At 32.4% G+C, this 20,156-nt stretch overlaps 1 protein-coding gene across 7 annotated transcripts in view; it reads left to right on the top strand.

Annotated features, from left to right (window-relative positions):
- Window positions 1-20,156, top strand: part of GRIK2 (glutamate ionotropic receptor kainate type subunit 2) — a 642,939-nt gene that overhangs the window by 487,207 nt on the left and 135,576 nt on the right. For all 7 annotated transcript variants that reach the window (XR_010933794.1, XM_067702471.1, XM_067702472.1 and 4 more), the window contains one exon: window positions 13,011-13,234. Coding sequence is in view for 6 of the 7 variants with exons in the window: in XM_067702471.1 (XP_067558572.1) it covers window positions 13,011-13,234 (224 nt within the window). In the remaining variant the exon portion in view is untranslated. The remainder of the gene's footprint in view (window positions 1-13,010; window positions 13,235-20,156) is intronic.

The following is a 20,156-nucleotide window of genomic DNA, read 5'->3' as shown; positions in this document are numbered from 1 at the left end:
AGGTAGGCCAACTTAGACTTTAATAACTAATGTATGGGAAGACCATAAAAGTTTCACTTATCAAGTGGAAGTAGTATAGATTCAAGAACTCGGCCAGCTAGGCAGCAGTGACATCTTGGCTTTACATGAAACAAGGTAACTTTTGGGGGAAATTTTATCCTCTACTTCACAGCTTAAAATAGCTGCTGACTAACCAGGTCCCTAGGTTCTTCTAAATGCCTAGACTTGGTTCACTGAGAAGTTGAAACATAGTGTTTTCCTCTGGGGTCCTGTGGCTATCCAGTATCAGTGTTAGCCATACAGAACCCAAACTGGACTTGATCTTTCTTATTAGTGGGCAGAAGTCAAGGCTATTCTTCTAACTCGTGACTCCAGCTATTGCCAATGCCCTAGGTTTTAGTCTGCTCTTTGGAAAGCTAGATTCTGGTAGATTAAATATACCCCTGTTTGTGGCTTCCAACAATGGAAACAAATTCCGGCTGCTGATTGGAAAGTTTCGGTCACTAATGAATTCAGAATCTATGCTTATTAACTGCTATATTGGTCTTTCTCGCTCATAGTTTAAGTCTCAAAGCATTCCATGAATTTTCTCCTAACAGCTCCATTGATCTTTTCCTCATACAATTCATTATGTTTTTACCATTCCTCTGGATATTTCTTGCTTCAAGGAATCTTATATAAGCTCTGGGAGGGATCCTGTTTAAATATCTTTCATCCCCACTCTGCCTAGTCTACCGGTAAATACTGATTGACAGATCCTGTTATATTGTTTCACACATGAGAAAATAGAAGCTTATTTTACTCTACTATGAGATATATTTATGTGAACTTTTAAACCAGTGAAGGAATAGTAATTACCTTCTGAAGTCATGGACATTTAATATTTTTATAATTTAGTCTTCATTCCAAGTTTTTGTTTATACAGATACAGAAAGATAATCAAATTGATTATTGTTCCCTCTTAATTCTGGAAAAACTACATGGACATATAAAAAAGATAAGAATCCATAGCTTTGAAATACACTAGCACTTTCTTCAACATGTTATTTAATATTTGATATCAGAGTCTCCATCTGAATTGTTTAGGTTAAAATGCTTATGAAAGGGGAGCTTATTTTCCATTATCCTCAAAATACAAAATATATTGACTGCTTTTCAGAAATTAAAGTTAAAATAAAACACTCCTTTAACTATTTACTCGTTTCATATTTTTAAAATAACTTCTTATCAAAAAAGAGCTGTGAGACTTCCCTGGTGGCGCAGTGGTTAAGAATCCGCCTGCCAATGCAGGGGATACGGTTCAAGCCCTGGTCCAGGAAGATCCTACATGACACGGAGCAACTAAGCCCATGTGCCACAACTACAGAGCCTGCGCTCTAGAGCCCATGAGCCACAACTACTGAGCCCATGTGCCACAACCACTGAAACCCGCGCGCCTAGAGCCTGTGCTCTGCAACAAGAGAAGCCACCGCAATGAGAAGCCCGCGCACCACAGGGAAGAGTAACCTTTGCTTGCCCCAACTAGAGAAAGCCCACGCGCAGCAATGAAGACCCAACACAACCAAAAATACATACATACATACATAAATTTATATTAAAAGAAAGAGCTGTATTTTTACTGAAGTTAATCTGTAAGTTTAGGTCAAATAAAATTTTTTATATGTATCTCAGTCTTCACATTCTTAAATAAAATGACCACAAAAATTATCTGGATTTAGCTTTATTGCACATAGTTTTGTTTCATTTGATTAGTGAAGGTTTTCCAGGTAGAATACATGTATATATAAATGACGTGTTGTTCTTTCCTACTGGAATAAAAATATATTTTCAATGAATAAAAATTATAAAATTGAGAAATAATATAATAACCATAATTCTCCTAACTAGGAACAAACATTATTAACATTTTGCTCAATTTATTTCCACTCTTTTTTTTTTTTTAAAGAAGATATCAGGGGTAGGAGTTTATTAATTTATTTATTTATTTTTGCCGTGTTGGGTCTTCGTTTCTGTGCGAGGGCTTTCTCTAGTTGTGGCAAGCGGGGGCCACTCTTCATCGCGGTGCGCGGGCCTCTCACTATCGCGGCCTCTCTTGCTGCGGAGCACAATCTCCAGACGCGCAGGCTCAGTAGTTGTGGCTCACGGGCCTAGTTGCTCCGCGGCATGTGGGATCCTCCCAGACCAGGGCTCGAACCCGTGTCCCCTGCATTAGCAGGCAGATTCTCAACCACTGCACCACCAGGGAAGCCCTATTTCCACTCTTCATTCTATACTTTTTAAACATTATGTTATAGAACTTTTAAAACATGTTCAAATAGAAAAGTAAAGTTAAATTTCATGTACCCATCACCAAGCCTCATGGATTATAAACTCATGGCCAATTTCATCTCTACTCCCACAAACTTGCTTGCCACCTGCATTATTTTGAAGCAAATCCTAGACTTCATATCATGTCATTTATAATACATATATTTCAGTATTTATCACTAAAAGTGAGGAACTAAAATTTTTAAAATGGCCACACTCTCATTATCACATAGAAAAAATATGATTCCTTAATGACATCAAGTACCCAACCATCAGTACTTATTTACATTTTTCTGGTTGTCTTATAGTATTTATTTACTTATTTAGTACTTGTTTACTTGTATAAATTGAGATCTAAAAATGCTCTTTAATTTATGATTGGTTGGTATAGCTCAAGAAGCATGTAATCTGCAGGTTTCACCTTTACCGTGTTTTTATTTAGTTGAATTCATGTTTAATATTGTGTTTCTATACTCACTGACATTGGCAGTGTCCATGCCATTTCACTGGAAACTTCACAAAATGCTGCTTAATAATGCATAGTAATTCTTTCTTGCTGTACCCTAATTTATTAACCATTCTCTTCTGAGGCATAGAAGCTACTTGCATTCCCAGATTACAGGTGATCTTGAGAGAACACCTTTGTGTATCAGCCTATTTCTGAACTTAGAATTATTTCTTAAAAATTCGAGATGTGAAATTCTAGTACAATGGATAGATTTAGTAGGTGGTCCACTTCCATTCAATAGAAAAGTTTTTGCTTATGCTCTTTGTCTTAAATCCTTCCATATCTGAAATTAGACATTTGATTCTATTGCATAGGGTTTTTAACAACACACACAAAAAAATCATTCTTCCTGGTTTTAGGCAAGAGGAAAGAAAAGAGAAAGAGTTAGGAGAGAAGGAAGGAAGGAAGGAAGGCAGAAAGAAGGACCAAAGTGGGGGCAGTTTGGATAAAATAATAGAAAATTCTAACCTTTCTTTACAGGCTTTTTTCTTAATATTGCATCCAGTTTTGTACTATCAAACACTACTGTAATTATAGCAGTTAGTATTAGAAAGGTTTTTGTTTGCTGTTTTGTAGGAATTTTCTTGTTTAATCTTTATGTTCAAACTTAATTGTGAGTTATTCAAGCATCCTTAAATATATGGGGATATAATATTAAATTCTAATAAACAAATATGGGAATGGCCTCAATTTTTATTAACAAACATGGGGAAGTGGTCTCAACTCAGTTATTACACTTGGCTTATTAGAAAAATCAACTATTCTGGAAGGAAATTGCTGTTCATCAGTGATATTTTCAGAAAATCATAAAGCTGTTTTTACTAATCAATGGGGAATTTCTATAGAGGCATGTGATCACAGAGGTGATATAGGAATAAGGTCATGTCACAAGTTCAGAAATACTGTGGACAGTGTAATTACTCTTTTTCTATTATTATTTACGTAGGGCTGAGTTACCACAAAAATGATGTTTTTCTTAAATATTTAATAGGTAGTATAGTATTTTAAAAAATTCTAAGGCACAATTAAATAGCTTTGTTGCAGTTGAATTTGAATGAAAGAATTTATAGAGATCACATTTATAGGGTAAAGGTAAGATAATAAACCTGAATGGTATTATTTCCTTTTAGTGGAAAAAAACATAGAAGAGTGAAATGAGAGGTGCAATGACACAAGTTTTCTAAGTCTGACACCTTTTGTTTAGGGTTGGAGTGTTTTGTCATGTAATGTTTCTATTTTCTGGAGAGGATCAACAAGATGATTAAACTCGGAGGAGCTGGGAGGGTTGGAGACATGTTTGCTGCTCCTCCAGCATACCCAGCTTGTTTCTACCCCAGAGCCTTTGTAACTTACAAATCCCTCTGCCAGGGGAACTCTGATCAGAACCTCACAGGGCTTTATCCGTGACTTGACTGAGTGTGGACTCAAATGTCAGGACCTTGGAGAGGTTTCCTCTGTTCATCTTAGTAAAAATAGTGCCCTCCTTTTCTCCCTAGTTACACTCTTACCTCTTACCTTGCTTTATCTTCCTTCATAGCACTCTTCACGTCCTGACATTATAGCCTCTAATTGTTTCATGCTCAGTGTCTGTCTTCTTCACTTTGTCTGTCTTCGCAGTACTATGAGCATCTAGAACAGCTCCTATTACAAAGCAGTCAATCAAGAATAAATACTTGTTGGATAAATTAGTGAATCGTTTGATAATAAATTGTTGAATAAATGAGTGAATGAATGGTTTCAGATAGATATCAGGGTTCTAAGTTTCCTCATACCTCAAACATTTTAACACATATTGAATAAACAGTTAAAACCTTTATAAAACAATTAAATAGTACAGATTCAAGGAATTTCATTAATCATGGAAACCAGAGAAAATATGTTACAAAATATTTTTCACTAGAGAATTAATTGTAACTATATCCAGATGCAACACAGGCTAGCTGTTTAGATATATGTAAATATTTTTATTGCCCAAAGTTCCTTCTTACTGTGTATGTTATTTTAACAGTTTATCTGTTTAACAAATACTAATATGTACTTTGTATTTGTTGTAAGTATAAGCATATAATACAGACTTTTGAATGTAGGGAATTAAGTAAATTTATAGTTTAGATTTGATGCACTCAGATAAGTTTGCTTAGTAATTCAGCATATGATGTAAATCTATTTGCAAAGCAAGTTCTGGGAGAGGTATGTTCTATGTAGCAAAATGTTATCCCTGTTCTGTTGGAAAATATACAGAAGATCTTGTTTATGCAGATCTCTTACACAGAGATCATATATTCTCTCTAATATTTGAGTCTAACAAGTGCATTTAAGTAAGATAATGAGGCTATATAGGAAAAGTATCTAATGTTTATTTGTATTTTATCTGGAAAAAGAAATAGAAGAGGTTGAGCTGGGGGCATCTTTTGGTTTATTTTATGTGGTTTACAAGTGCTATCCACTATTCAACTCTTCTTATGCCCTCTCATATTGAAGAATGAATCACTGTAAAGGTCACTTTAATTTTTAACCTCATCAGCATAGTTATTGTTGTTATTGTTAATCCAGTGATGAAGAATAAATAATCAGGAGCTTTAAGATGGGTTATATGCCGCACACGTTTCCCTCTTGAGTTCATTCCACTTTCTTTAATACTACTACCCATGGAGCATTTATGTATTGGTCCCATTTCAACTCCAGGTTTTGCAGGATTAATGTAAATTCCAATAATGAATATCTTTTTATATTAACCCATTAGAGTATCAATTGGGCAAGCCAGTAAAATTGTACCACAACTGTACCTTGTACATACTTTAACTGAAGGACTTATTAGAACTTTTCAATTATTTGTTTCCATGTTGATCTTCCCTATGCTGCTGTCACCTGAGAAATGAGACTGTCATAAACACCTTTGTATCCTAAACTTTGCCCAGGCCTTGTGCATAGCTGAATTTTGATAACTCTTTGTGAAGGAATGTTTGTTACTGTGAGAAATATTCTTAATAAATTTATTCTAAATTTATTCTAAACTAAGTAATATCCAATTTTAACATAAACTAATCATAATTGGATAATTTAATTGCATTGATTATTTACAACTGTTATAATTTACCTATTATTTTAAAATAGATCCTGGAAATGCAATGTACTTAATCCATTGTCCACTGGAGAATGGTTTACTAGAGCAGAATTATAAGTTCACAGTTCCATTAAGAGGGTTCCTTGTAGATCATAGTCATCCATTCTAGTGCTGGTAGTTGTTTCTTGGTCCACTGGTTGTGTTACCAGAGCATTTAAACTGGGAAATGAAAACAGGTTTAGCTGACAATATATAGGTGAAATAGTAGCTTAAATCAGTAACAATGAATTGTATGAATGTCTTATAGGCTCAAGAAATAATCTGATATTTTAAATAGCATGTTGAATTGTTTCTAGTTTTCTATTTTGAAACTTGCATATAAGTTTGTGTCAAAGAAGTGATTCAATATCTCTCACTTCTCAAGTACTTGCTTGATGAATACATAATAACATTTTGAGTAATATTGTAGGATTTTTTCCTTGTGTTGTTTTTAATGTATGTTTAAATATAACCATAGGAACTGTAGAAAGTAATAGAATATCGTTCCTATTTAGGTGATTGTTTTTAGCAGAATAAAATATTTTCACTTAATCTATAATTTTAAAAGACATTAATTATTTTAAAATTAGGAAATCTGTAATACCAAAAATCCAGAAAGAAAATGTCAGAAACACCATCATTCAATGCTTTGCTCATGAATAACAGGTATACAAAATTCCACTTTGAAGTATTAATATTCATGATTTCCAATTGTTTTTATTTTTTTAATTATTATTTTATTTTTTGCGGTACGCGGGCCTCTCCCGTTGCGGAGCACAGGCTCCGGACATGCAGGCTCAACGGCCATGGCTCATGGGCCCAGCCTCTCCGCGGCATGTGGGATCTTCCCGGACCGGGGCACGAACCTGTGTCCCCTGCATCGGCAGGCGGACTCTCAACCACTGTGCCACCAGGGGAACCCTCCAATTGTTTTTAATAGAAATTTAGTTTTCCTGAAATTATCAATGTAAAAAAACCCCCTCAATCTCTATGAACCTATTTTTTTTCTGAAGGAGCTAAACTAACTCAATTAATGCATTAAAAAATAAATAAATCTCATAGAAATATTGCAGTGAGAGAAGAGATATTGTAACAATTTTAGTACAAGAATATTATTATTTATAAACCATCCATTGAGAGCTTACAATTAAATCAGATACGGATGGGAGTGAAACAAAACAAAACAAAATAAAAACAAACACCCCCTGCCACACACACACACACACAAAAATCAGTGTTTTGGAGCTGTAGCTCTTCTGAAGAATTATCAGTTGAGAAGTTTATTTTTTATCTGTCATTTGTGGCAAGGTTGGTAGATTTAGTCAATATCATTTGAAATTATCAGCAGGCTTACTTAAGCATTAATAAAATGACAGCTGCTGAAGCAGCAGCTGAATCTACTACTGTTTGTGTTTAATGCTTTCTTAATTGTCCCTATTCAGGTCCTACAAGTGTGAAAGAACTCTCCTTATTTAATTAATAACTCAACTGACTATGTTACTTTCCATTGTGTACTATGTGTTTACTACTTAGTTTGGTGAAAAGTAACTATAAGGCATATTTTTCAAATATAAGCTTATGTTTTATGTGTGTTCTATGTGTGCTGGAAGTCAGTAGAAGATTCTGAGCAAGAAGTGATAATCTGGTGTGTGCTTAAAAAGACCTTTCTGGTCTTTGGATGAAAAATAGACACTAACTGAGCAAGAATGAAATCAGGGCATCAATTAAGAGGTCACTGCAAGAGTCCAGACAGTATGACTGGGAGGATAGTGGTGGGGCGGGTACGCCATGTGTACAGAAGGTGAACTGTGTTTCCCTGAAAGTGCCCACAGAGGTAAAGCATTTGTTCACATCATACATTGTGAAGAATTTGGGAGAGTGTGCTGTCACTTATAAGTGATATTAAAATTAATATACATAATTAACTAGCTTAAATTTCTTAACTAAATCAATTAAAATATTCCAATTTTTTCATATGCACTTACTACTTTAATTATTTTACCCATTTACTAAGCATTTCACAACATTATGGAAAAGAAAACAGTGTTTAGAACTGGTTTTCCATTGTTAAATTACAAGACCTTTCAGAAGTATGCATAAGATGTTTCACTGACCAGATCACATATTATAACATAACAGCGTTATGTTCTTTGATTCTTAGGACTTCATTATGAAGGTTTTCTCAACATGATCAAACTTGCGGTCATTGTGCCATTCATGAAGATATGCTTTGTTATCTAATTTTTGTATTAGGGAATTAGAACTTAGACCAATAAATTTTACCATTCTTCTTTAATCTTTAATGGGACTTTAATCAAAGGGCCACTATTAGCTATATAACTCCATAAAAAGAAATATTCTGTTCTCCCTAGATGGTTAGTTCACTAGAAATTATATTAATGTACAAATAAATCTCATTTCTAGAGCAAGATCAGAAAAGTTTAATTTTAAAATTCTCTGATTTCCTTTTAATTTTCTTTGAACATTTTAGTAAGTTAAATTGAAACTGTATTCAGCAAACATTTACTAAGCAATTCGTTGGTGTCAAATTTTGTCCAATACCCTAGAGATGTTAGATTGATTATGATCATAGGGCTAAATAAGACAATTTGGAAGAGTTTCACATAGAATGATAGAATAGTAAATTAATGCTTATTAAATTAATAAGATAGCTGCTGCCTAGGCATCTCTGTGAAATTTCCAGGGAGGAATACTTTACCATTTTCTCAATTCAGTGATATGTGCTTTGATCGAAGAGAATGCCTGCAGGCTTCAAAGTGCTTATACTCTCATAATACAGTTGCAACAATGTGTGCATTCAAATCTCTCATCATATTAGGTGACTTACATGTGAAAAACTCAGAAAAAACACAACATAAAGTATTGTTACATGTTAAATTATATGGTTAAGTTTATAAGTGCATAAAAAATTTACCTAGGAGAAATTAATGTGTACAGAATGTTCAGGGAAGGCTATATTGGAGAAAAAGAATCGGAGATGTGTCTTATAGATTTATAAGATGTGTCTTACAGATGTGTCTTATAGTGGAGAAAAGGGGAGATCATTTGGGGGCAGGGGAATATGATGCATTTGAATGATTGTACAGAAAAGTGGTGGGAAATGAATATGGTTAAGTCATCTTTGGGATCGTACTTCCCTTAAACTCTCATGATTCTGGTTTTTTCATCTGTAAAAAAGGAAATCACAGTACAAATTTGAGCTGTTGTGAGAATTAATGGAAGTATTATAGGCAAAGAATACAACACAGTCTTGGCCCACAGTAGACCAATTTGATGCTAGCTACTGCTAAGATATTCTTTTTTTCCTCCTACTAATTCAGACTTCTGTCATCTCAGACTCCTTCTTCAAGATGTAATGCAAGTATAATTGTTTGGAATGGTCTTCTCTGCCCCCGTCCGGTGGTAGAAGTGAGCTCTCCCTTTTCTTTGTATCAATACTATTCATGTGACACATAACAATTTACTTATTTTTCTTTTGATGAAATCGTTTCTTTTTTAAATCAATTTTGACTACTGGCTCTTTCTAATGCAGGAATACTTTATTCTTTAAAATAAAAAATCAGTGACTAAATCTATTTTCAAAGAATAGATTTAAAAGTTCTGGGATTATTCCATTTTGCCATCAAGGTCTTTTCTCCAAATGCTCTGTCTTTAATAACATGATATTTGATGGGAAAATACCACATCTCTCACTATAAACCTCTTTAATATAATAACATCTTGATTAGATTCCAAAATAATTATATTATTAATGGATTTGTAATGAAGATAGATCTTATTCACAGATAATGGTATAATGTATAAATAAGTGCTCATCTTTATTGCTGCAAGATAGTCCTGATATCTCATTTTGTAAATGGATTTAAAAAATGTACTTGGTGTGCAATTAGATACTGCTTATTTTTGACAATTGATATTTGATAAATTTTGTGTGTTTTACTGTCAATAGTTAACAACCTAGTTCTAATTAATTAATCAATCAACATATAACACATTGAATTCTACTAACGAGGGTGTGGTTAAAACAACCTGCTCTTATTTAAAAGTAATTAATAGGTTTTTAAGAGCAGTTTTAGGTTTATAATAAAATTGTGCAGAAAATAGTTTCCATATATCTTCTTCTATTCTACCCCCTTTCCCTACAATTTCTCTTATTATTAACAGATTCCATTAGTGTGGTACATTTGTTACAATTGATGAACATTTATTGATACATTATTATTAGCTAAAGTCCATAGTTTTCATTAGGGTTCATTCTTTGTGTTTTCCAGTTTATGGATTTTGATAAATGCATAGTGTCATGTATTCATCATTACAGTGTCATGCAAGATAGCTTCACTGCCTTAAAAATATTCTGTGCTCTACCTATTCATCACTTTTCCCCTCCCCGGAACACTGGGAAACCACTGATCTTTTTACTGTCTTTATAGTTTTGCCTTTTCCAGAATGCCATATATATGAAATTATATAGTATGTAGTCTTTTTATACACGTTGTTCACTTAGCAATTTGCATTTTGGGTTCTTCTATGTCTTTTTATGGCTTGATAGCTCAGTTCTTTATGTTGCTGAATATTATTCCTTTATACACATGTACCAGTCTGTACTTTTTTTTAATTAAATGGTTAAAAGTGTGTGTTTATATATTTTGTTTCAAGCGACTCATTTCTTTTATAATTGAAAGCATACTATATATTTTGTTTGTTTTTTTCCCTTTAATAATTAGAATATAACTTTTTAAGGCAATGCTAAGTAAATTTTGATGTATGTCTAGTCAATCCTATTAATATATACCTGTAGAACAACATTTTTGGAATAATACAGTAGTTTTGTTTTAATATATGTTACTTGAATTGTTTCCTCACTTTTGCTGATATATATTATGAATTTAAAAGTACTTTACCAGTTTAAAGCATACTCACTGACACGTTTTATATGTGGTGAAATTTTGCTTTCCATGTGCCTAGGAGGGGGGTGGGTTGCAAAGTTAAATGGCACATGATAAACTATGCTGAATTCAACCACCAAATCAGGAGCAAACCACCACTCTATTTTTTCCTTTTTTTTAACCTGGAATCTTTGTTTCTTATATTATCACTTTCCTTCCCTAACAAACTTGTTTACTTTTTCAAACCATCTCTCCTTTGTTGAAAAGGCTCTATTTGCATGAACTCTGCATCTGACCATCTAAATTCTGAGACTATAATCTATCAATTCCTGCCCTTGCTTCTATATATTTCCCTTTCCACCTCTACATTCATTCTACATGAATGAATGAATGATGTCTCCATGATTCCACTTCTGGTTTCTGAGATGCATGTCATGGTTAGTTCTAGGTATCAATTCCAAAAGCTTAGGTTTATGTCCTTGGTTCCAATGCTCAATTAGTTCTATGACAATGAACACGTTTTTAACTTCTGTGGTTTCAGTTTCCTTATCGAAAAATGGGAATAACAGTAGTATTGCATAAGAATTAAATGTAACAATTCAAGTAACCTTCTTAGCACAATGCCTGTTGCATAGCAAATGCTCAAGTAGTATGAACAATTATTATTATTAAATTGACATTCCTTGACTTATGAATGTGAAATATGATTGTACTCTTGCCAGAACACTGAAGATTTGTTTTTCCTTGCTGGTTGTTAGGAAATATCTTTCTCTCTCCATTGCTACTCTCAAAGATATTCTATCCAAGCATCTCCCACCACCACCCACCTGCAACGCACAAGTGCACACAAACACATACTCAGAATAATATTGTCAACAAATTTAGCCTCTCAGAGAAGGTTCTTCCTTAAGTCCTCCAATAATCCCTGAGACAAGGAAACAGTAGAGGACCAATTTCATTCTTTTTTAAAAAAAATAAATTTATTTATTTTTGGCTGCGTTGGGTCTTCGTTGCTGTGCACGGGCTTTCTTTAGTTGCGGAGAGCAGGGGCTACTCTTCGTTGTGGTGCGCGGGCTTCTTATTGCGGTGGCTTCTCTTGTTGCGGAGCACGGGCTCTAGACGCACGGGCTTCAGTAGTTGTGGCACGTGGGCTCAGTAGTTGTGGCGCATGGGCTTAGTTGCTCCACGGCATGTGGCATTTTCCTGGACCAGGGCTCGAACCCGTGTCCACTGCACTGGCAGGCGGATTCTTAACCACTGTGCCACCAGGGAAGCCCAAGGACCAATTTCATTCTGTTGTACATCTTTCTGTAGTTCTTTAAAATGAGCATTTCCATATATTCTCTGAAAGCTCCATATGGTTATAAAAATAAAAGAAATACAGAAATACAGATTCCCATCATAGGTTGGAATAGATGCCTTTGTTACTTCAAAACATTGTAATTATTTATTTCAATATGTTAGAGCTTAAGTTCATCCCTGACAGATGGTTAAAACATGGTGAGTGAAAAGCATTAGTAATTTAGCATATTTAAGCTACCTGGAAAATTAGCAACTTTGTGACAATTGAAAAATCATTTCCTAATGCGATTTAGGCAAGGCTGCAAGGATTTTCTTTAAATAATATAAAACAAATTAGAGAGATAGTAACAAAATTCAGGGGCCGTAAACAAAATCACATTAAAAGAAGATTTTCACAATGTTAACTATTTAAAGAATAAAACATTTTAACTGTGCTCTGTAGTTTTAAAACCAGAAAAATAAATGTTTCTCGATTATCAGCTAAATAATTTGAGGTAGTTATTATTATTTACAGTTTGACCAAAGTATTTATAAAATCATAATTGATATTGTTTTTAAAGTTAAAAGTATTATGAGCAGGTTTAGTAGCATAATAATCCAGGTACTAAATGTACAATGGTTTCTTCAGTGTTTTTTATCCTATACAGTTTTTTCTTTCTATATCTACTTGCAATAACTGCTGATTTGTTAATCTAGAAACTCATTGAAATGAGTAGCAGAGTAAATCAGATGCTTCGCTTCAGAGTTAAGAATGCTTTAAGTGTTAACATGACTGTTGCTGAGACAATTCTTGAGTGTAAAGTCTTTGTTTTATTTAATATGGTTATTACTTTGTTGTGACTTAGAACACTTTTTTTTTCCTTTTTTGTGTTTCTCTCTACAGAAAGCTGACCTTGCAGTTGCTCCACTGGCTATTACCTACGTTCGAGAGAAGGTCATCGACTTTTCCAAGCCCTTTATGACACTTGGAATAAGTATTTTGTACCGCAAGCCCAATGGTACAAACCCAGGCGTCTTCTCCTTCCTGAATCCTCTCTCCCCTGATATCTGGATGTATATTCTGCTGGCTTACTTGGGTGTCAGTTGTGTGCTCTTTGTCATAGCCAGGTAACATGCTCACTTTTGTGATTTTTTTGGCAATTGTTACCTCCTTTTTCTAACTAATAATTGTCAAAAGTCACAATCAATGTTACTTTTCTTTTCCTTTATTTCCCGTGGGGTACTGGAGAATAATGAACTTTTAAGAGTCATATAACTTATTATAATGTACTCTGATGCCTTTTTGGCAGAAAGCATGCTGGCTGTGTCAGTAAGCTATAAGTGTGGTAGAGTTTACTCTTCTGAATAAGAAGCTAGAAACAGTTCAAGTCACAGTGATATAAAAATTATTTCCTCATTTTGAAAATTTATCTTGAACCAGGTAGCAAAACACTATGTTTTATTTATTTGAATTAATAAAACAGTTATAAGAAAAATCAAAGTGGTAACATTTAAAAGGAGGCTTCTAAAAACAAAGGCTAATTAAAAATAAGCATTTTAAGTATAAAAAGACTACCATGATTTTCTACATAAAATTTGTCTTTTTTTTTTTTTGTTGTTCACAGAATATATCACCACAAAAAATTGCCTTTTTTTTTTTTTTGCGGTACTTGGGCCTCTCACTGTTGTGGCCTCTCCCGCTGTGGAGCACAGGCTCCGGACGCGCAGGCTCAGCGGCCATGGCTCATGGGCCCAGCCGCTCTGCGGCATGTGGGATCTTCCCGGACTGGGGCAGGAACCCATGTCCCCTGCATTGGCAGGCGGACTCTCAACCACTGCACCACCAGGGAAGCCCATAAATTGCCTTATTTCTGTTGACATGTAGGGTATATTTCAATCATAACATCAGAAACTCAAATGCCTAAGTGAAAAAATACATATTTTTATGATGGCTTTTAAAATCTATGATATAGCTCAATATATGTTGCTTTTGCTACTTTATTGTTACTCTGGAAGTGGAAATTTGTAATCATTTTTCATTTATGCTTACCTCACTACCAAATTTTCAACAGATAGATTATTTTGATATGCTTTAGCTTATTTTTGCCTTAATTAAGGAGGTTAAAACTATCCCTGGGCTCAGAGCTCTACTGTTACTGGAATGACTTTGGGAGTCACATACTCATTATAGTCTTTGAATTTTTATATTCTATCAGATATCAGAAAACTCTAAATCCAAGATGAATTAGAATGCTACATATAATTTTTTCATGTTGATAATACTTGTATAAATATATTTTTGCCTTAAATTCAAAATTAAGTATTAAATATGTGGGTTATTTTTTCAATTAATTTATGTGGGTTCTTCTGATCAGTTATCACTAAGGATATTTGTCCTTCCTTGAACTTTTTTTTAATGAAGTCATATTTCTGTTCCAAGCAGTGAAAAACAGTTTATTCAATTAAAAAATAAATAAAATCAATTTTAGAAGTAGCATAATATTTTTGATATATTTTTATATGTTTACATTTTATAGTTATGCACATAGATATTTCTGATACATTTACACATAAATGTTATACAGATTATAATTTTCTATCTAATAGGTTCAATATTAACACGAGTCCTTCAGAAAATTATCAGTTGTATTTGACTGAAAATTTGTATTGGAACCATATATGCATATAGCATTTGTAGCAATATGGTAGATTGAGTTAAAATTTTTATTTGAAGTTTAGAGTTTTTCCTCTAAACTTTGGAGTATGAAGTTCATAAACTTTTAGCTCCAGTTTTTTCCATAGCTTGTACAAATAAAAAAGCCTTCTCATTTTTGAGCATCTTTGGACCAATTGCATCTTTTTTATAGTGACCAACACAAGACTTCCTGTTTTATATGTGTGCAGAGAAGTGAGTTCACAGATTACAGCTTAAATAATTCAATGACTAGAGAACTCTACAGCCTTCCCACAGAACAAAAAGAAAAAAATAAATATTCTGAAGTATAGAAAAAACATTTCTTGATGTCTGCAGGTACACCTGTTCCCTCTTAATCAAATTAACTAAGTTCTCAGGAAGGATATAAATAAAGCCTAGAGGAACATGTCCTGAGACAGTTGTGAGGCAATTGTGTGGCCATCAGTCAAGCTGAATTAAGTTCTAATAGCAGTTTCCAGGGGATCCTAAGCAAAGACTATTGTGTTACTTCAAATTAGAAATTTTAGATATATCCAATTTTCTGAGCCCAAATCTTCTAAAATTAGATTCAAAAGCAGATAGTGAAACATCTGAATTTTTTTACAGCTTAAAAGAATATTAGCAAATAGAGACATGTGGTATGGATATGCACTAATCTAACTTCTAAAAATTTCTAAAACTCTCACTTTATATCAAATAATATAATATCTGTAGAATTATGATAACCTGTATTAATTTTACACGAAAGAAATTCATCCATGTCTTTCTATCTGAGAACATAACATTAACTGGTGTGCCATTTTTTAGGGTCTTTGAATTTTAGAATATTACTGTTGAATTTTGTCAGTGATTAAATGAATGGATTTGAAAATGATTCTATTTCAGCATCTTATTCAACAATGTGAAATGAAGTTTATTATCTTCATTTATGGGCAAATAACAAATATTCTATTAAATAATAAATAATATAGGTTATCCTATATTAAGTAATAAATAATATTACATATTCTTGGTAAAGTAATATGTAATATAAAAATCAATTCTTTACAGATTATCTCAGAATATTTTCTTCAATTCTCAACATTATTATAATCTTGTATAAATATTGTCAAATTTAAAAACACACTAAAACTCAGATTAAAAGAAAGTTTCTTGAGTAGAGTCCATTTAAATTGTAAACTGAACCTCCAAAACCAGATGATTTTGTATAAGTAAAATCCACTCCGACCTGGTATTGCACTCTTGCTACCGTGAAAGTAGTTCATGATGTGCGAATGACAGGAAAATGTCTAAATTTCAATTGTAGGACTTAATTACCTTTCTAACCAAAATGACATCATGATTATTTGTTATCAATTCAAAATAAATGTAGCATTTTTATTTTATCTGTGAAAAAAGATTATGTCTTATGCCATATAGAGATCACGGATGAACATATTATCATCATTACTGATGTCAAAATAAGTATGGCATTTCCTTTATGTATATTCTTTGTCATAATGATTACAAAGAAAAGAAAGACAAATTACATTAAAAAATTCTCAGATATCTGTTTTATTTTCACTGAAATTCAGAAAACAAAGTTCTAAAATAATACCACTTTGACAACAAAATTTATATTTATCATCAGATATTATGCTATATTGAATTCTAAGAAGTTATATAATACCTACTTAGAATTAAAATAAATTTTATCTCAAAATTAAAATATAGTAAATGATTTAAATATCATTAAAATTTTTAATTGGCATTACTTTACTTTTGTTTCAGTCACCAGCTAATATTGTCCCAATTATTATTGTTACAATTAATCTTCTATGTCTTTTTAGCTACCAAGCCACACCTTCAATTTGTTTTCTGTTTCCACTTTAATTATTCCATCAATCATTCACTCAATTAGTCAAATATTTCTTGAACCTGTAGTGAACACTGGATAATTAGGATTCCAGGAAGTATTATACATTAATTTATATCACTCATCTATTCATTAATTTATTCAGCAAGTATCTACTGATTACCAATAATGTTCTGAGAATTATACCAGATGCTTAAATCCAAGAACAAACATGGCTTGATACATTTTTTCATTAATAAACTCATAACCAATGTGTTTATCTGACAATAAATATGTATTGGCCTTGAATGAAAGTCATGAAAATGTTTTATAGTTATCCAATTTTTTTTAATGAATTACATGTATTTTAAATATATTTATCTAAAAATGACTTGTAAAGTATATTTCACTGAAGAGAAATATACAACTATAAAGGAAATAAGACATTAGGCAGATTGTTAGTTATCATTAGAATACTAGATTTGAGGCTTATTGAATATCTGCTGTATCATAGTATTAACAATATTAAATTTATGATAAATTTGTGATAATTATTAATAGATTATATGTTTTAAAAATTAAATTTAAAAGTAAATAATAATTGTTACCATTTTAATATTTCCCCTAACCTTCATTTTATAAGAAAAAAGGTTATCTAAGAAATACTTGAAAATGCTCTAAATTTATTTTAGCAAGTATTAAGAAAAAGTACATTGTCTTATTTGTCTTGGTATGGTTTTATAATCCATGATCTCTTGCAAACAGTTGCATTGTTGTTTATAGCATAATGACATAATCAGCATGCTTATCTGAATTAACTGAGAACTCTATTTAAGAGTAAAGATGGACCTGAGGTACTGCATTCTAGATATAGAATGGCCTTATCCTAGGTATTCTAAGAATAGCTCTTGGCTGACAGAGGATTAGGAAGAAATCTTGTCCATGACTTGTGCTTAATCATATATGCCCCTAGATCTTTTTCCCTCTCTTTCTATTCTTTTCTTCCTTTGATCTAGGTTTATTAGTATAGGGATGGCAATTAGTCATATAAAAAGCCTATTTAGGGAACCCACCCTTTACACTAATGAGAGATATTTTTCACCTTGCTTCAAATATTTCCTTTGTTAAAAAAAATAGATAATATTGATATAATAGATCCTATTTATAAAATAAGTCCATTTAAATTATTATAATATTAAAGAATTTAAAATTTTCTTTTAGCCATAGGTGTCACCAAGACAACCAGAACTGTTCTGAAATTTAGCATGTAAATTTTGGTCTAAGGTCCTTAGTAGTTTGATATACAAAGATGAATAACTGAAGGTCAAACTTAAAAGAAAGGAATACTGGTATACACATTTACCTCCAACAGGATTGATGTAACCTTAATAATTATTCACTAAGCATATAAGAACTTTGCATATTTTATTTTGAGATTGGCATTTTAAAATTAAATACAAATAAACTCTGGAGAAGAAAAATAATACTATACCAAATTTAGTAGTAATAAATTATTACAGAAATTTCTTAGATTACTTAAATGAACAAATGATTATGCCAAATATAGGAAAAAGAGTAAAAGAAGACAAGAAATTTTGACCAACCTGGCTTTCTTAGCAAGAATAGCAAATCAAGGATACTCAATGTGTTATATACATAAGATTAGTTTTTCTAAGTTAAAAAGAATATAGGAATTTCTTGTATGATTTTGCATTGAATTACTTTGCCTGGTTTTTAAGATATTAGCTTATCATCTATTATATTATTGGATTAGGTTGCAGGGGAGCAAGGGACAGTCTCCCTAGAATCTGCTCAAAGGTTTATTATTACAGTGACTGCCAGGCCTGTCTTGACATACATTTTGGCTCTAACATGGTCTGTGGTCACAAGATGACAAGACTATTGCCTTACTGAGAGTCCTTATACTTGCAAAAATATTCTGTATTTCTCTTGGAGCTCAGAGGTAAAGATCTTCTAAACATAGTGTTTTTGATGGTTTAACCGAGTTTAGAAAACCATGTCGAAAGTGCTTGCATTAACAGCTTTGATCTCGGCTCCTGACTAGTGTGCAATAGCTTTTATATTCCTGTCACAATAATGGGTGACATTTAATGTATGGTGAAGGGCAACAATGAATTATTATGCACTTGGAAATGGATTACTCTTTTGGTGGGATGTTCAAGGTTAAACTGATCTGCTGTCAAAAAGACTGTTGTCACATTGAAATGAAATGCCAATTTTGTTGCATGCCTTTGCCACCAACTTTCCCACCTCTTACTAGAAAAGCATTTCGGTTTTACATAACATAGTTTTAGATGTATTTTACTTTTATGTTTTGTTTTTTTTTAAACTCTAGTATATTGCAGTGAAGCCTATCTATTATTCCTCTTCCCATTTAGAAATTTTCCTAGAATTTAATGGAAATTTGGTTTGAAATAGTACTGTTCTGCTAGTATGCCTTTCACACCTACAAAAGTGATTATTATAATTGTTTATACAAGAAATTCCTCAATTATGGACCTAAAAGTCAACATTGAATAAAACTAAATGCACTTTCAAATTACGTTTCCATAGGAGTTGAGGCTACTTCTATATTAACAGATTTTTTTTTACAATTGCTATTTGGTAAAACCATTATAAAATAATTTACCTCTTTATTTTTAATGGTTCCAATAATATTCATGGTTGAAAGTATAAATGGAGTCACTAACCTAGAAAAAATTCTTCGTTTTTGTAATTGGTAGAACCAAACCAATTGAAACTAAGTTGAGTCAGTGACTTATTTTCAACTATGGTGAATATGGTATCTAGACAATTGAGACAGTAGAAATTTTCACTGAAATTATCTGTATAGGAGAAAGAAGATAATCTCAGTCATCATAAGAGAAAATAAACATATTCCACTTCTCAATTTTATAATTATGCTAGACATTTACAAGAATAAAAGATTTGATAAAAACGGAGTAAGACAAAGACAATTTAAAGTTAAAGTGATTTTTTTAGTAATCTGTAATCAAATGCTTCTTGACATTTTATTTTAAAGATAATTATGCTTGAGTATCTTTTAAAAGTTTCCGCATCTCTTTCCAACTTATTTTTCCACATAAAAATGTTTTTGATTATTAGGACAAAATTAAGTATAAATGTAACAACAGAAGTTTGATAGCTCATTTTTATTGTTTGTATCCTATGGATAATTTTTTTGCCTCTGTGCCTTTACTTGCTTCCATCACTGAATTGAATTCAAAGACTCCTAGAAGCAAGAGAGCTTCTTCTGTCCAGTCATTGCAAGTATGTCCATTCAATAAATATCTGGGCCAATGAGCTTCTGAGAAATATGGTCACCCTATGATGATTTGTTTCAATTTAGAAGTTCCACAATGCCTAGCTCAGTAAATCACAGAAACTAATTTTAATAAATTACAGTATATAGAATCACATTAAGAAACTTGAGAATGCTAAAAACTTGAATTTTACTAATTATATTTGCTACCAAAAAATGGCACACTTCTGTTCCTAAT

This window comes from Pseudorca crassidens, chromosome 13 (genome assembly GCF_039906515.1).
Source record: "Pseudorca crassidens isolate mPseCra1 chromosome 13, mPseCra1.hap1, whole genome shotgun sequence".
Classification (NCBI taxonomy): Eukaryota; Metazoa; Chordata; class Mammalia; order Artiodactyla; family Delphinidae; genus Pseudorca; species Pseudorca crassidens.
Note: the sequence above shows the minus strand (reverse complement) of the source record. Positions and strands in the feature narration are given on the sequence as shown.